Source organism: Equus caballus, chromosome 18 (genome assembly GCF_041296265.1).
Source record: "Equus caballus isolate H_3958 breed thoroughbred chromosome 18, TB-T2T, whole genome shotgun sequence".
Classification (NCBI taxonomy): domain Eukaryota; kingdom Metazoa; phylum Chordata; class Mammalia; order Perissodactyla; family Equidae; genus Equus; species Equus caballus.
This window is the reverse complement of record NC_091701.1, coordinates 46,186,902-46,204,783: the sequence shown is the minus strand read 5'-3', so window position 1 is coordinate 46,204,783 and position 17,882 is coordinate 46,186,902. Positions and strand designations below refer to the sequence as shown.

At 36.2% G+C, this 17,882-nt stretch overlaps 1 protein-coding gene across 4 annotated transcripts in view; it reads right to left on the bottom strand.

Annotated features, from left to right (window-relative positions):
• The window catches only part of SCN2A (sodium voltage-gated channel alpha subunit 2), a 139,753-nt gene that overhangs the window by 47,652 nt on the left and 74,219 nt on the right, over positions 1-17,882 (bottom strand). For all 4 annotated transcript variants that reach the window (XM_023623062.2, XM_014732515.3, XM_023623059.2 and 1 more), the window contains exons 11-14: positions 16,955-17,242; positions 11,987-12,334; positions 8,614-8,746; positions 3,774-4,012 (exon numbers count right to left, since the gene is read on the bottom strand). In XM_023623062.2, coding sequence (XP_023478830.1) covers positions 3,774-4,012; positions 8,614-8,746; positions 11,987-12,334; positions 16,955-17,242 — 1,008 coding nt within the window. The remainder of the gene's footprint in view (positions 1-3,773; positions 4,013-8,613; positions 8,747-11,986; positions 12,335-16,954; positions 17,243-17,882) is intronic.

Genomic DNA, 17,882 nt, shown 5'->3' with positions numbered 1-17,882 from the left:
TTTGATAGATAGTTTCAGTATAGAATAATAAGTTAACTTTTTACTCTTGTCTTTGTTTCATCAGGCCATTTTCTTATGCACTGAATTCTTTCTGATGAGATGTTAGTCCCTTGTATATAGTAAACACTTTTCTTCCAGCTGCTTCCAAAAGTTTCTTTTGTTTTTAGTAGCTTGACTAAGATGTGCCCAATATAGTTTACTTTATATTTATTCTTATTGATGTTCACTGAAATTTTATAATTTAATATTAAGGTGTCTAAGTTAATATTTCTCAAAAATTTTGAGAAATTTTTGGCCATTATTTCTTCAAATATTTGTTTTGTTCCATTCTCTCTCTTTTCTCCTTTTGGGTCTCCCTTATGCAAACACTAGACCAGTTGATATTATCCTGCAAATTAGTGAGATTCAGTTCATTTTTCCTTTTAGCTTTTCTTTGCTGTTCAAATTGGATAATTTCTACTGACTTGCTTCAATTTTAATAACCCTTTCTTCCCATAGCTGCAATTTACTTTTAAATCCATCCAATGAATTTTTCATTTTAGAATTTGTACTTTTCAGTTCTAAAATGTCTAGATGACTCTTTTTTATAGTTTTCTTTTTTTCCTGCTCATATTCTCCATCTGTTTATTCATGACCATATTTTTCCTTCAAATTGTTAAACATATTTATAATAGATTCTCTGAAGTCCTTTTATGTTAATTCTAGTGACTCAGTCATCTTCATATCTAATTCTATTGATTGCTTTTTCTCTCAACTATGAGTCACATTTTCCTGTTTCTTCACATATCATGTAATTTTTTATGTGATATGAACGATGTGTTATAGATAGTTTTGATTCAATTATTTTCCTCAGAAGAGTATTGATTTTTGTTCTAGCAGGCAGTTAAATTATAGGTTGGCCACCTGGCAATTATAGTAGCTTGGCTTTACTCTTAATCAAGGCCAGGATATTTTGGCTTGCTCTTTGTCCTAGTTGAATCTTCTGGTTCTCTGATATAGTCTTTACTCCTAAAGCATAGCTCATGTGGGGTCTCAAAGGAAAGCTTAACATGTTTGTCCAATTTCTGTATCTTGACTGGTTTCAAATTCCAAACTCTCTTGGGAGGTATTCCTTTCTATTCTATTTTTTGGAATAGTTTGTGAAGGATTAGTGTTAATTCTTTAAACATTTGGTAGAATTCACCAGTGAAACTCTCTGGGCTTAGCTTTCTTTAGTGGGACCATTTTTTGATTACTAGTTCAATTTTTACTTGTTACAGGTTTTTTCAGATTTTCTATTTCTTCTTGGTTCAGTCTCAGTAGTTTGTTACTTTCTAGGAATTTTTCCATTTCACCTAGGTTATCTAATGTTTGGCATACAATTGTTTACATTATTCCTTATACTCCTTTTTATTTCTGTAAGGCTTATAATGATTTCCTCTCTTCATTCTTGATTTTAGTAATTTGAGTCTTCTCTCTTTTTTTCTTGGTAAATCTAGCTAAAGATTTCTGCTGATTTCTCAAAGACAACTTTTGGATTTGTTGATTTTCAGAAATGTTTTTCTATTCTCCACTTCATTCATTTCCACTCTATTCTTTATTATTTCATTTCTTCTCCTAGTTTAGGGTTTAGCTTGCTCTACTTTTTCTAGTTTCTTAAGGAGGAAGGATAGAGTATGGATGAGATTTTTCTTCTTTTTTTACTATAGCATTTACAGCATAAATTTGCCTCAAGCACTGTGTTAGCTGCATTCTGTAAGTTTCAATTTGGTGTGTTTTAATTTTTATTCATCTCAAAGTATTTTCTAATTTCTCTTCTGACTTCTTTTTTAACCCATTAGTTATTTAGGAGTATGTTTTTTAATTTTCACATATTTGTAAATTTTCCAAGTTTATTTCTGTTATTGATTTGTAATTTTATTCCATTTTTGTCAGAAAAGGTACTTTATATAATTTCAACCTTTTTAAGTCTACTGAGGCTTGTTTTATGATCTAACATATAGTTTATCTTCAGGAATGTTCCATATGTCCTTGAGAAGAATGTGTATCCTGTCTATATATTTTCTACTATTCCGTGATTCACCTCAAATACAAATTCCACCTTCCTCGACACATAAGACAACTCCCACTTTGAATAGTCCATTGCTGTTTATGTCTTTCCAGCATCCACTCTCTCTTCTGGTAATGACAGACCTAATTTTCTTCTTAATAATTCCACTCATTTACTCTGTTGCCAGCGATAAGACATGGTTCTTGTTTGGTCAAACAGGGCATTCTAACCCTAGAACCAGAGTAACTGACTGGCTTAGAAATCGTCATGTGACACCACCCAGGCCAATGATATTCACTTCGTGGGCCTTTGTTAAAGCTAGTAGTCTGGAAGCACAATCATGCTCAGGGAGCTATGTTGGTAGGATAAAAGTTGGCAGAATGTTGCCATCGATAGAACACCCAGTCAGAAACAAAGGATACATAACAGGAAGAAGAACAAGAAGTGACTCCCAGTGACATTGATTGAGAACCCAAATCTAGCTAGGTGAAAACTTGGAGCTATGCCCAAATGGACTTTAGTTGCTTGAGGTAATGAATTCTCTTTATTTTTGCTTAAGCCCATTTCAGTTGTTTCTTAATACCCTCTTCCATAAAGCTTTCTTTCATCCCTTGCTCATTTTTTAGAGACAACTTTGAAAAGATTCCTATATAGGTAAAAATTTGGACTAGGTAACACAATTGTCCTTTCCTATGCTAAAGTTCCGTGATTTTTGACCACAGCTTACAATAGTTTTCAGAGTCTCTGATACCGTGTTCAGATCTTCCATTGCTCTGTCAATTTCTCATGGGTAGTTTCCCCAGCTGTAAAATACAGACGATCATAGTATCTACCTTAGAATTGACTTTGTGGGAACCTAGAGAGAGGAATTTCATGTAAACCATTTAGTACCGTGCTTGTTACAAAGTAAGTGGTCAGCATATGTTAACTTTATCACTGGATTCAGTTAAGACCTATCTGGAATATAATAAAAAAAAAAATAGTGGTTACTTCACAGCCTAAAAATATTGTGCATTATACTTTAGCATATATTACTTACTGTCTATATACAATCTGTTTATATGTTCATTTATCAGGTTGGGAGGTACATAAGAATTTAATAAGCCTCTATGTTGTACCAATATATTTTTGTTGACTGAATTTATTCATTTTATTTCTCTGTATAAGACCACTTTACTTTCATTTCTATCACTTTACCACGTATCCAGTGAATGTTAATATAAATTTTTAAGTGAAAACATATGCCAAAAATCATCATTTATAGATTCCTAAATTTACAGGAGAAATTCAAACAGAAATAATAACCTCTATATGATGTTTCCCCCTCAAAGAATCCATCTTCAAGTATTTACAAGTGATATTTCAAAATTATCTGGTTTGGTATATTGTATAATTTATTTGGCGAATGTAGACATGTCCTAAAGAATCTATTCTAAATCCCTGAGAAATACATCAGGATCTTGTTATCATAGACCAATGCCCTCCATAAGTCATGATCATCTTTCTAATGAATGGGCAATTTAAATTTACTTCTAAATCAAATTGCCCACAAAATCTTTGAATCTTTTGCACTGCTTCTTGTAGCAATATATTTTTGTTGTTAAAAAAGGAATGTTAAGCTTTTGCTGTGCAGGTATACATGGCCAATTAATTAATATTTAATTTGAGAGTGAGATGTGAAATTTATTAAGGCAATCATGAACTCTCTCAATGGGAAGAGGAACTCTCGGGGAGCCTTACTCACCAGGTTCCCGACCGACAGTACACTGCTGAACTGCTCTGTCATGGGATAGTGCTCCATGGCCATGAAGAGTGTATTTAAAACAATGCAGATGGTGATGGCCAGGTCCACAAACGGGTCCATCACGACCAGGTTGACAAGATGTTTCACCTTTAACCATGGTTTACAGCAGTCCCAAATTAAACACATGTTAGCAAATTTATACCAGCAGGGTGGGCATTTCTGTCTGGATTCTTCAAGTTCTGGAAGAAAAAAGTTAGAATATTCATGAAAACTGCTTTCTTTCTATTCGGCAGCCGTTGGTTTAAATTGAAAGTGATTTTCAAAAACTCTAAATTTGTTCAAAGGCATTCTGGGTTCATCTGATTGTGGAGCAGGAAAACACTTTTAATGGGTTAGCTGTCATGGAAAGCGTGGGCACAGAAAGGCTAGTAAACTTTCCAAATTTATCTTGGTTAAACATAGTTTCCAAGATTCTCTGTGCAATATTAAACTCTCTGACAATTGCCTTCAAGGCTATCAGAAACTAATGGGTAGGACTTGCATTAATTATACTTAAAGCTCATCCACCTTCCATATAAAGCCAGACTCATACGTATTATCAAAGAACTCCTCTCAGGGGATGTCCTAAAAAACTTTACTAGTCATGCTGGATCACAGTTTTTTAGATTAGATACGTTTTTTAGGTCTTTTAATGAGATAGTTTTGTCAGTGTCATCAGTCTTAGTCAAAAAGCTTCTAGTTTAAGTTTCCTTAGATATAGGCTCCTATATTAAACTCATCAAGATTCCTTTTCTCTGCATTTCTTAATTTAACTAGAGGTCACAAAAGAAGAGGAAATATCCACCCTAAGAAACTGGGATCCTCAGTGTTAACATAAATGAATGTTTCACAAAATGGAACTCATGTACTAGTATACTAGTAAAATATAGGAGAATTTTATGTGGAATATATGTAGAATTCATAAATTTTCATAGTATGCATTTACTTTAATGTATTAAAATGTAAAAGTATCATTACAAACTTATGATATAAAACAATATTAAAATACATTTACTTAAGAAAAAAGTACAATGATTTCAAGAATTTCAACTAAATAATAAGAGAAGACAGAAATGCATACATCTTTAAGATGACACTCACAGTACTGGAACTTGGTAAACATTGGCAAAGATTTTTGGGGAATAAGGATGGGGGAAATTACCTACTATCATCCTTTGGTAAAATGATCTCTAAACTGTTGGGTGGGAAAAGGGTGCAGAACTTGTTTTCTGCCAATACGAGAGCTGCATACCCTATTACCTGCTCTGCCAAATATGAGACCACCACTTCACAGCTCTAAGACAGAGGAAAACATTCTTTTTTTCATCCATGGCATAACTGATTCTGGTCAGTCACTTTAGTATTACTACTCTAGTGACGGGAATATCCCTCCAAACTTGCTACAATTTACTAGGAACCAAACTTTATATGGGAGGAAACAGCAGATGGAACGGACAAACATGACCATAGGTAATGATTTTTTGTTCTGCTGGCAAACATTCACCACTAACTAATGCTATAAAGTTTATCACTTCCTTAAAGTAAATTAATTTCCTGATTATTTTGTTGTTGTTGTTGTTCAACTTTCTTGCTGAGGAAGATTGGCCCTGAGCTAACAAACCTGTTGCTAATCTTCCTTTTTTCTCTTGAGGAAGAGTGGCCCTGAGCTAACATCTATGCCAATCTTCTTCTATTTTGTACGTGGGTCACTGTCATGGCATGGCGTAAGCCACTGTAGGTTTGCACCCAGGATCTGAACCTGTGAACCCCAGGCCACCGAAGCAGAGCATGCCGAACTTAACCACTGGGCCACCGGGCCAACCTCAATTTCCTGATTATTTTTCACAAAATTCCATTAGAGGTAGATTCTTCAACTGTCTCTTTAGATATTGAAATTCTTCAAGTTCACAGCTTATTTCCATTTCCCTTCATATGTAATTTTGTAAACAATAAAGAATAGTCGAGTTGTACATCAGAAGAAAAATATAAATATAATTATCATTGCACTAGTCATTTTATAGATGCTTTTAAGACTGCCAAATAACCTCATGTTTATGCTGAAGATAAAAAGATATTATCCTTTATAAGAAATAACAAAAGAGAAACCAAAAACATCTCTCTCTGCCTGTGTACAGTCAGACTAAGTATTTTTTTAAATTCGACTTGTCTTTTAGTAGATAAAGAGAAGCAAACAGGATTTGTGTAGGAAAAAAACAAATCAGAGAAAAGTTCCAAAGGGGACATTCAGCCGGTGTTGCCCATCTCGACACCAGGAAAAAGTGGAGCAAAGCTGTTTAAATTCTAAAATAAAATCATTCAATTATTCATGCCAAAAAAAAAAAAAAAAAAGAAAGAGAATCTTAGACTTTGAAACAGAACAAAGCACTCAGGAACCACAGCCATCTCTCCATTATTCCTGTGTGGGTTATCCACACTGGGAAGCATTTACAGCCCAGGTTAGATCTTTCCGCTGGCTCTCCTCAATTTCTCATGTGCTTCTAACTCAACCTCCCCCTCTCCTTTCCATGGGTGTGACCAGGAAATAAGTCTATGTGGTTTTTGCATTTAAAACACTTGAAAAGCAAACAATTTATTTGTGCTCATCTCCTAGAGTTTCATCAAGTCAGAGGCTGTTCATTACTCTGGACAATGGAGACTTGGCTGTAATTCAAAAGACGAACAAAAGTTGCCAGCTGGATCAGCGAGCTCGGTTCATGGAAAGGGAAGGCGAACTAAACCACGATTAGACTCAGAAGAAAGGATCCCCAAATAAACAGATTATGTCAACCTAAGAAACTTTTCCACCATGAGCAGGAACAAAAAAAAAGGACTATATTAAAGACAGCTCGAGTTGCATGTGTGTGCTAAGTAACGACAGCCAGCCTCGATCCATGCCACATTCAAAGTATAAAGATATAACTGAAAGAAGAAAAAATAAACTTTTCATTCTATACAAACAATGAAAAACGGAATGAAAACTTAGCCATTGTCCGTCACAAAAATATAAAGTCAAAAGCTCTGCAGACATTATAACCAAACACTCAGTCCCCTGCTTCCTAAGTTGTACTTATTTCTGAAATGACATCCTTTTCATCCTAAACAACTCCAGGAGACGCATTTCCATGGCGGGTGATGTGGGTGCACTCATCTTGAACTTCGTATGCTAATTAGCGGACAAGTCCCCTCTAGTGGTGGGTTGATGCTTTTAAGTAATTTCTTACGTTAGCTCAGACTTAATGCTATCAGAAGTGCAAAGTAGGACTGTTGATTTAGACTTACCCTGTCTCCTTCTCTACTTCTTGCTTTAGGGAGCAGACATGCTGCTGACATCGGTAGCAGAACCACTGGCAGCTTCCTCTCAGTGGTTTTGCTATGGCAAGGAGCAGAAGACCAGAGAATCTTCAAAAGATTTACCTGGAGGGACAGGGAGGAGCAAGCTACTGGCAGCTGGGGGGGAACAGGGAGTGCAAGCTAATGCAGGCGAGGTTGGGGAAGAACGTACTGAGTTTAATATTCCGTAGAAATCAGTGAAAAGATTTCTGATACTGTATTAGGACATTACAAAAATTGGGTCTTGTAATACTGACATGGCTGTGATACACACAGCCATCTACACTGTGAGTTTTTTTCTGGCTGTGACTTTTAGGCTTTTGGTACTGGTATTAGTATCCTGGGATCTTTGCATTCAGACTGGAAAAGACTTATTCCAAGAATCTATCCAAATCAAGAGAAACTATAAATAACAATAATAAAGGCATGTGTGCATGCTCTGTCTCATTCTCTGTCTTTCGTTTTCCCTTGACACATCTATACACATACAAGGGCGAAAAGAGAGAGGTTATAAAAGAGAAAGGGGGAAAAGGGGAAGGGAGGGCAAGGGAGGAGGATAGAATATATTTTATATGAAAAGTATTTTCCAAGTAGTTTAAATTGATAGTTGATGTCTGAATTCACTTACGGCATGGAGAGGCACAAATATGTGAATTAGCAAAACAACAAAAATAAAACAATTGAAAATGACAATAATTGTTGATTGCCTTCTACAAGCCAGGTATGGAGGTGCTTTATATTTCATGCCTCATTTAATCCTTACAACAACTTTGGCCTACACATGATTATCCACATTTTACTGGTGAAGAAAATGAAGTTTAGAGTCATAAACTAACACATTTAACTTGTGGTAGAGCCAAGAATCAATCACAGATCAAGCTGTCCCCAAAGTCTTTATTTTGGCATTATAAGATCCAGACCTCTAAATAATATGTTAACTACTCAGATATCATCTGCAATGAAAGAGAAAGCTGATAGATTATAATCCTCTGGTCAGAGAAAGGCAAAAGTAGTTCTACAACATTTTAAAAACTTCAAAGAGATTAATATCAAACCCAAATTCATATTTTTCATTAATTTTTCTGGTTACATCAAAGGATTTTATAACTTGTGTCTCAAGTAGTTAATACAATTCAAATGAGTTAGGTTCATTATAAAAATAAATATTTATCATTACCCTCCTTCCAATGTCATGCACACGACAAGCTTCAACAGTCTAGAATTTAATCTACAAAAGTAGTATTTCAAGTGTACCTTGAATTTGCAGCAGCTTCCCGGTGGTTAAACGTAAAAATCTATACCAGATAGTAGAATCCATGTGTTGCACATGGATTTTACTTTTATTTTGTAAAAGACATAATCATAATGTAGTATCAAGTCAGGAAGAATTTTATTGGAATTTACGGAAGCATTTTCTTTCATCGTTACCAAAGGCCCACCAAGTAACTATACTGTAAGACTTTTGACGTACCTTCCATGGTGTTGGTCAAAATACTAGCCATACTCATGGCTCTTTGCCTTGCTGTAGGATCTTCCAACAAATCCATGGAAACATGATAAGAACTGGACCGTCTCTTTCGTATTTCTGTTTCAGTAGTTGTGCCCTAAAAATAAAATTTCAGATGAAATTAAGGGCAACAAAACCCAAAGCATTCCTATAATATGTGCTACTTTAAATGTTCACTCTGCTTTCTCAGAGGAGAACGGCTCATTAAGACTTTGTGGGAATCATCATTCCTAGGAAGTATTTGAAAGCCCATCAGATACTCAGCTTTCAGGGATGCCCAGCTGTGTATCTTGGAGCTTTGGGCTGGAGGGACCATGCCTACTATTGGATAGATAACCTTGTAGCATTTCAACTGATCCTACCTAGGACTTCAGAGTGAAACATATTGTTCCTTGATTTACTCTCACGTTGAGTTATGACATATTTATAGATGCATATTCAGGTGGTATAATGTATGAAAATAATTCTTACGGTTTCTATAATATGCATCAGTAATAGCTCCCTAAAATGTGAACTCCACTTGTAAAATCCTTTTGTTCATTATGGACAGGTAAAATTTCCCAACATCCTTAATAATAAAACTAAATATTAGAACTAACCTATAGCTTTGTCTTACATTCACAAAACAACTCCATCCACAAAACAACTCATCCTTGGCATTGAAACTCTAATTTAAGGCAATAACACCAATTTGGGGGTCTTTGATTTTTAACAATGATATCATGATTTGCTACTTTTCTATTCTAAAATAAACTCACCAGAATTTCAACATAGGCAGAAACTTATTCCTACTTTAGAAGATCAAACAATGAAGTTAATTATCATAAGAAAAAAGGGCCAAACTCAAGCATTTCACATGCAGGTTGAAGTGCTAATAATGAATAAGAAGTCACTTTTAGTTCTGCGAGGATTTTCTCTATTTCTAAAATAGCAATATGAGTCCTGTTCGCCTACTTTGACCTATTTGTGATATGAGTAACATTGTTTTTATTAACCTTCATATCTCTAAAGCAGTCACATTCAAAAGCAAAGTTTTCACTCAATTGATGGGATTGTCATTAATGGTGATAAACATCCATATAGGTCACTCTAAAGTTAATTTTAGGGTAAAAGAGAAGTAAAATTAATGAGAAAAGAAATAATTCATCTGTGAACTAAAGCTCTTTAAATCAAAAGGTTGTCTCTCAGAATTTAAAGTATTTAGCCTGGTCAGAGAGAGGCAAAGTTTTAAGAAAAAAATAGCGTTGCTTAAAAGTCATCTAGTGCTTTCTGCTCTATGCAGAACTAAATGTACAATCCTAGATCTGTCTAATTTTTAACGACAGATTCCAAAATCTCTCATGATATTACCGAGGAAATTCTTTCTTAAGGTAAATTGCTTCAAATTCAAGCTACATGCTTGAATTTACATGTAAAGTCCAAGATGTTGTGTGCTTTGGAGGGTGTCCTTTGCCTGTAGCTGTTTATTTTCTTTTCTCCTGTCCCCTCTGCAGTCTCTCAAAGCCACCCTCTTCTGTCTGTGCCTTCAGCTCGTGTCACACCAGAGTGCGGTGCCCTGCCTCACAGCACCTGCCGGTGAGTGAAGGCTGGGCAGGAGGGAGCAGGAAGTGAAGGGATCACACCAGCCTTGGCTTCACACTGGCCCTGAGTTGCCCCAATCTCTTCAGAGATTTATCCCATCTTCTCTGATAGGCCTTGAGTTTTATGTTAATTACTGATAAATGCTAATTATTTTCTGACTATATTCTCTTTGTATTTATGCAAACAAGTTGTGGATTTGTTTTTGTTTGCTCAATTAACTTGTATCAAAATCAGTGATACTCATACTTTATTATGCATAAGAACCATGTGGGATGTCTGTCAAGGAAGAAGATTCCTTGACTTGTTCTCACTGCCCTTTTGGTCTGAGTAAGCCTGGATTGACCCAGGAACCTCTACTTTTTCTTTAAACCACTTTATTGAGAAATGACTGACATGTAAAAGCTATAGACATTTAATGCACAAAATTCAATGAGTTTGAGGATAAGTATACACCCGTGACCTATTACCACCATCAAGGCCATGAACATTTCTATTGCCTTCGAAAGCTTCCTCTCTTGCCCCCTGCCTTTATTATTATTACTGTTGTTGTTGCTATTTGTGATAAGAATACTTGAGATAAGATGTACCCTCTTAGCAAATTTTAGGTATACAATACAGTATTGTTAGCTTTAGGCACTAGGCTATATAGTAGGTCTCCAGAACTTATTTATCTTGCATTACTGAAACTTTGTACTCTGTGACCGTCAAACTCAGAAGCAGAGAGTAGAATGGTGGTTGCCAGGGGTGGGAGGAGGGGGAAACAAAGAATCTCTATTTTTAAGAAGCACTCCATTCCAGGGAATTCTGACATAAGTAGTCTGAGGGTGAAGTATATTTTGAGAAACACTGGGTTAAAATGAAAGTATTTATTTCCTTAGCCATTTCTACCTTTTAATGTTTGTCCAACCATAATAAATGGAATTGTGTGACAAACAAAAATCATACAAAGAAGATTTTAATATGATTCAGCAAAGTATAAAATACAACCAAACGACATGGCTAGAATACTTTTATATTGGTAAATGAAATCCTACTTACCAAAGTTAAAAAGCACCTTACGTTTCACAAAGGAAATGTCAATTACATGTCCCTGTGAGTATCTGGTATTTAGTTGAAACTCTTCCCCATATGCTTGATTTAGGGTCACTTTGTTTACAAGAAGAATTCATGACAGTAATTTAAAGAGTGAAATTTGCTCTAAAAATTACAACACGATTTTTCAAGTACTTTGAGTGACTTCTTCATCACACGGATGTACAATGGCTGGGGTCATTTGAGAGAGTGCTAAAAAGTGTTGTTGCACTCTGACCTGCAAAGAGGAAGAATGTTTCCCTGCAGGATATCACATAGTTAGTAAGAGTACCTACTTCAAGAGGAAGCATCAAATTCTCCTTTCAAATGAACAGAGGTAAGATCCCTAAGATGAATATTTCTTTCTTTCTTGTATTTAATTTGATTATATTAAACATTATGCTTGATAAGTTGTTGCTGTGCTTTTTGGCAAGTTATATTACTGTAGTAATAATGACGAAGGAATACTTCTAATTAGTATATTCTACAAGACCCATCCTATGTTTTTCATTCATTTGTAGAAAAATCTGAACGGAACTGTTTGACAAAATAAGTTCATAGCTTGATTGAACAAACCCCCGGCCTTTAAGCCATAGATTCAGCAAAATTTGTAGATGTAGAAATCAAAAACCACCCCCACCAGCCACAGCTCCCTTGCCAACAGCTGCATTTTCACTGGCCTCACCTCTGGCAGGAGCTGCCCAGCAGGAGACGTGAGGGCAGAAGGGCCTCCGACCAGGGAGACCACTCCATTGCAATCCACAGCGCTGTGCATCTTCCCGTTCATGGGCAGAATGGGGAGCACCCTGGAGGCACGGCTGGCCTGGCTGACGTTGCTGTGGCGCCGCTCTCCATGTCTGTGCGGCACGAACAGAGAGTCTCTTCGGCTGTCATTGTCTTCAAAGGTGCTGTGCTCGTCATCAGCAAAATCATTCTCCGAGCCAATATCCTTTGCTCGCCCTCTGAAGCTGAAAAGGCTCGCCCTACTGTTGCGTCTTGGAGAGAAAAGGGAGCCACGGATGCTCAATAAAGACTATGGATAACAAGAAGGGAAACAAAACCCACATGATCAGAATTAGAACTGGCATCCTGAAAAATATGGGACTGGATTTGCTGTTTCATAGTTGGTGATTTACCTAAGGGTAAGTCATCGGACAGGTGGAATCAAGGGGTCATGTGGTAACTGCTGGTGGTGTTCTGGAACTCTCTACTGGGTTCACCTCTTTCATTTTACTTTCCCTTTTTCTCCCTTCTTTCATTTTCATCTTCTGCTCTCTCATTTTCTGTCATTTTCTTCTACTTTACCATGCCTTAAGATAGTCACATACCCCTCAACATTGTTTGTCCCATTTCTGACACCTAGAACTGAAATTTTTGCTAAACTCTTCTCTGGAAGCTAATCTCACTTAACAATCCAATGGAAAGCAAGTAAGAACACACGTACATTTAGATCCTTTGAAGCCAAAAATATACCCAGTAAGAACATACCCTCTAGGGACCACAACCTGATGCAAATCTTACCACAGAGGAAAATAAAATCAATCTTACTAGTAGGTCTGTTTAATTATAGTATAAGGAGCAGTTTCTCTCCCTCTCTTTGCATATTTTGTAATGGTCTTCATGAATAAATTACACAAATCAAGCTGAAAGAAATGTATGACTCATTCTCTGATTTTCATTCTCCTATCTGTCTCAAGAAATCTGAACAGCACCATATTTACAAAAACCTGGTTTTCACCAAGTGTCTGGTCACAATCGTTTAACAATATTCTAAATAGCTACACTGCCACTGTCATCATGCAGTTTACTCTGATTCTTAAGTACAGTAGCACTGAGCACAAGGAATCACTTCCTGTTTATCACTAGTCTACTTTTATAACCTCACTCTAGTGAACACTTGTGTTTGCTTGTCCAGTATCCATTTCTCCTTCTTCTGTTGACAGCATCCTGCTTATCTCTGAGAAATGTTCCTCAGGCAAGACCATGACTCAGGCCTAGTCAATGACTGTATTCCACACCTCTGACCACAGAGAATGGTTTAAAGATGGACAGGAGACCCTGTTTGGTCCATTCACAGCCACTTCTTTCTTTTAGAATTGTTGCAAAAGAGGTGCATTTTCAAATTGGTGTTGCTAAAAATACTGAATATAAGTTTGGAGCTACGGTGGGCTTCTTGCCACCACACTGGAGGAACCTGGGCTGAGATGTGGAGAAACACTTAATCATGATAACAAGTTTTGAGCCCTTGGATCCGCCTTGCTTAAAGCTACTCATCAGTATTATTTATATGATCGAATCAATTCTCTTTTTCACTTAATCTGGCTTGAGTTGGATTTCTATGACTACTCACAGAAAAAATACTAAGTTCATCATTTAAACATTGTTAGTTTTGTCTTTTTCTCTCCAAAAGATTTAAAGCTAACTAAAATTATTTTGTACCTATATTTTTTTACATTTCCTGACTAATAAGTATGCTTCTAATTTTCTTTTCAGGTAAAGAATGATTTTTCTCAATAACGCCCATAAACATCTGTAAACCACTATCGTATGTTATGGGATCCTATTCATTATTTACAGAAAGAAGTACATCTAAGAACACCAATCTGCTCCCTCAACAGATGTTATTCCTGCTTTTTCCTGTGCCCATTACCTATTATCCATTTCTATTATCCTATTATCAATTATCCTATTATTTCATGCTATTATTTCATTAGTAAGATTCATTTTTTTCCTTTACTATTTTCCACGCAAATTTTTTTAAGTCTTTCCTAGACTACCCAATTTCTTTCATGTCTCTTTTCACAAGTGACTTTGAATAGTTACAGGATTTGTGATCTACTGGTTACCATTACCTCAGAAAGAAAGGCAGACAAGAAAAGCTTGGCAATAAGAAATAAAATAGAAATTATGGGTATGTTCACTCAGTAAGAGTTTATATTTTAACTATAAGTGCTCTACTCAATTACAGTCGATAGAAGAGTTGGAGGGAAAAAAGTTATGAAATTGTACACAATGTTTCTTAAAGTTCAAAGGTGAATTGGCCATACAAGAGCATAGTTTACATGTGACAGCTATATGAAAAATGATTGTGCCCCATCTGTTAGCATCAACTTCCACTGCTGACATTAATTGCATAAATCCATAGCAATCAACACTAGTTTATCACACTAGTTTTAAAAAGCAAAACTCCTGGTTTATCACAAATAGGGAGGGAACTAATAACTTAAGAAGGTCAACAGTATCTTATAAAGGTTTCAAAATAAAATACTCAGATTGTCTTGAGACTTGATTAGAGATTGCACTCTTGACTTCTTTGTCTCCCCTCTCCGACGCTAGCAAGTCACATTGAAGTCTAAGAAATATTTCATACAGCCTTCCTACTCTACTGAAAAAATTATAACCTTGTGGTAAAGGCCTACATTATGTCTTCAACAGTATGAAAGTAGAAATGGTTACCAACACAATCACCTTTCCATTGTGTCGCTACAAAACAATGGTTTTCAATACGTTTGGGTCTTGGACCCTTGAAAAGTCTAACAAAAGCCAAGGACCCTTCATCACTGTACCCAGGCTGAAAACTTCTACCTAGGTTGATATTTTCAGTATTACTTCCAGGGGCCTGCAAAGTGAGATTAGTATTATTTCAGGATCCCTGCCCTTCCCTCTCTCTGTCTTTCTCTCTCCATCATCTTAGTTAATTGACTAATTCTTTATCAGATAAAAAAAGTCTTTAGCTCTATTTTTATTCAAATATCACTTAAGAAATGATCAGCAGTTTGAACCAGATATTCCATATTGCATAAGTCAGTGACCTCTTATAATGCTCACAAGTTAGGAAATAGAGGCATGAAGAAGAGAATATGGGGAAAATTTTTTGAGCAATGTTTCAGAGAGGTGGGACAGAGCCAACACTTTCACGCTTCACTATTTCACCTAGAATTAGTTCTAGTGGATTTGAAATAAAACAAATTGGAGACTATCTGAGGTATGTGCTGATTTGCAGTTTCAAATTTAGGCAATTTTCCCTCAGGTAACCTACCTTCCTTCTTTCCTCTTTCCCTCCCTCCCTTCTTCTCTTCCTTCTCTGTTTTTCAAAATGATCAGTGATGTAAAAAGGAGACAATTTTACAGGAATTCACATTTATTAAGATTAATGTCTCCACTAATGGAATCGTAATGATGTGACAACAAAAGTGAATGACAATAAGCAAATATCGATATTTACTTGAAAACAAATTCTATTTTAAATTTGAATTCAATTCCACTAACCCTTAATTTATCCCATCTCATAATTTTATCTGGACTTAGAATGAATCAGGCTGACCTATAAAAATTTTGCACATATTACACATAGGGTTATGTGAGACTATGTTTGCTGTAAAATGTACAAAGAACAAGTATAACCTTAAATATATGTACCTTTTAAATGAAATCAAATCGTAAATTTCCCCATCAGTTTTTTAAGGTGTTCTTTCTAGTCAGCTTGATGAAGTGGAAAGTTCAAGAGTTTCAGTGTCAGGCCAAATTTGAACATCACCTTGGCCCTTGCCAAGGACATTGAGCAATTATTTAATTTCAACGAGCCTAAAAAATAGTGAAAATAATACTGTGCAGGGCTGTTAGCATTAATTATGGTAATGTTAAAAAGAATGCCAAGCATAAAACAGGCACTTGACAAAGAATTCAGTCCTCCCCTTCTCTTCACATCTGTAGCTTGGGGATGATGATTATAGTACCTACCTAGGACTGCAGTGAGCAGCTGAAACGAGTTTCTATTACAAGTTGCAATGTACTATGTAAGTGTTAGTCCTTATCATTGCTATCAACGCTATCGTTCTAATTGTTATTGCTACGTTACAGATATTAAGGTTGCACTACTGGTGAACTTGTCTTCTGAGAAACTGTATTTCTGCTAATTCTCTTGGTAATTTCAACGATGATTAAGGATCCTAAATTTCAAAGTTTCAGCAGCTGGTGTTGGTACATAAGCCAGAGGCATCCGGTGAACAATTTCTACACCAAATAAATCATGGTATTCTTTCAATGCAAGAGCCACATTAAACATGAGACAGAGATAACCAAGTGCAATTTCATACTACTGCTTAGTGTCATAAATCTTCCTCAGTGCATGCCTACCTAAGAATTTCGGATATACTTTTAGAAAATTTTTGCTTCAGTTCCCCTTGAAACAAGGGCATGAAGAATGCACTCTTCACCGGAAGTCTGCGTGTGGTTGGAAACAACCTCACAGATGGTCTGAAAAAGTTCGCAGTTCACTTCTAGGAACCTACCACTTAGAAAACCCACAATTTGCTGGGGCTGGGCACAGTAGCTAAGAAGGGATGGGAAACATCTGTTGATAATTTCTCATGTGGAAAATTCCCCTGAGATTTAACAAAACCTCAAACCACAAAGCTTCCCAAGCCTACTGGGATCGATGTTCTAAAAATCTTCCCTGGGATTCCAAAAAGTTGAGAAAATCACAAATTCTCTGAGGGGATAAACAAAACATGTGATGATCTTTACCATTCTGAAAGCATTGTGCTATCCAGGCAGAAAGCAGTTTTATAGCTTTTATAGCCAAATTCTGGCATATCTTAAAAAAGAATGTGTTTTTTATGAAAACACAATTTATTTAATCTAATATTTTTACCTGGTGTGGAGAAGAAAACCTCTTTTCATATGTCAGCCTACTTCCTTCTAAGGAAAAACGAAAACCTTTTCTTCTTATGCTGTCTTCAGATTCAGATTTGCGGACTCCATCCTCCTTCTCTTCTTCTCCAGACTGTTCTTTCTGTTTCTTTTTCTTCCTTCTGTTTTTCAGCTCTTTTTCGCTCTTAGAGCTCAACTTTGATGCTACTGAGGAACTCTCTGAGAAAACCCCCACTCCGCCAGCACCACTGAAGTCTCTTGATTCAGCAGACGCTGCTGCAGCTGCTGCCTAGAAAGGTACAAGGTCAATGATAGTTGCATACGAACTCTGAAAAAGATTAATCTATGTCACTGATTCATTTATCTTTAGTATCACGAATATGATCGTGAAAGATGATTCTCCATCCTGGTCTATATTTTGGAGAACAATGCATTGTCACTAGACCAATTAAAGTATTAACATCAACAGACATGTGGAAGATGATACATGTGATTTTGATGAAATCCTTCAAGGTTTGGCCTCACACTATGCCTTTTTTTTTTTTTTTTGAGGAAGATTAGCCCTGAGCTAACTAACATCTGTGCCCATCTTCCTCTGCTTTATATGTGGGATGCCTACCATAGCATGGCTTTTGCCAAGTGGTACCATTTCCGCACCCGGGATCCAAACCGGCGAACCCCGGGCCATCAAAGCAGAACGTGCGCACTTAACTGCTGCGCCACCAGGCCGGCCCCAACACACTATGCCTTTTAATTATCTAATAATATGAACAAGACACTCAAATACCATAACAATGTTTTTTATGATTTAAACAATATCTTAAGAAGGCAAGAATTTAAAAATGAAAGGTTTTCTATTTTAACCCGATCCATCACATTTCCACTTCACATTGGCTTTTAGTGCCAGTCTAAATTATTAAACTTAATTC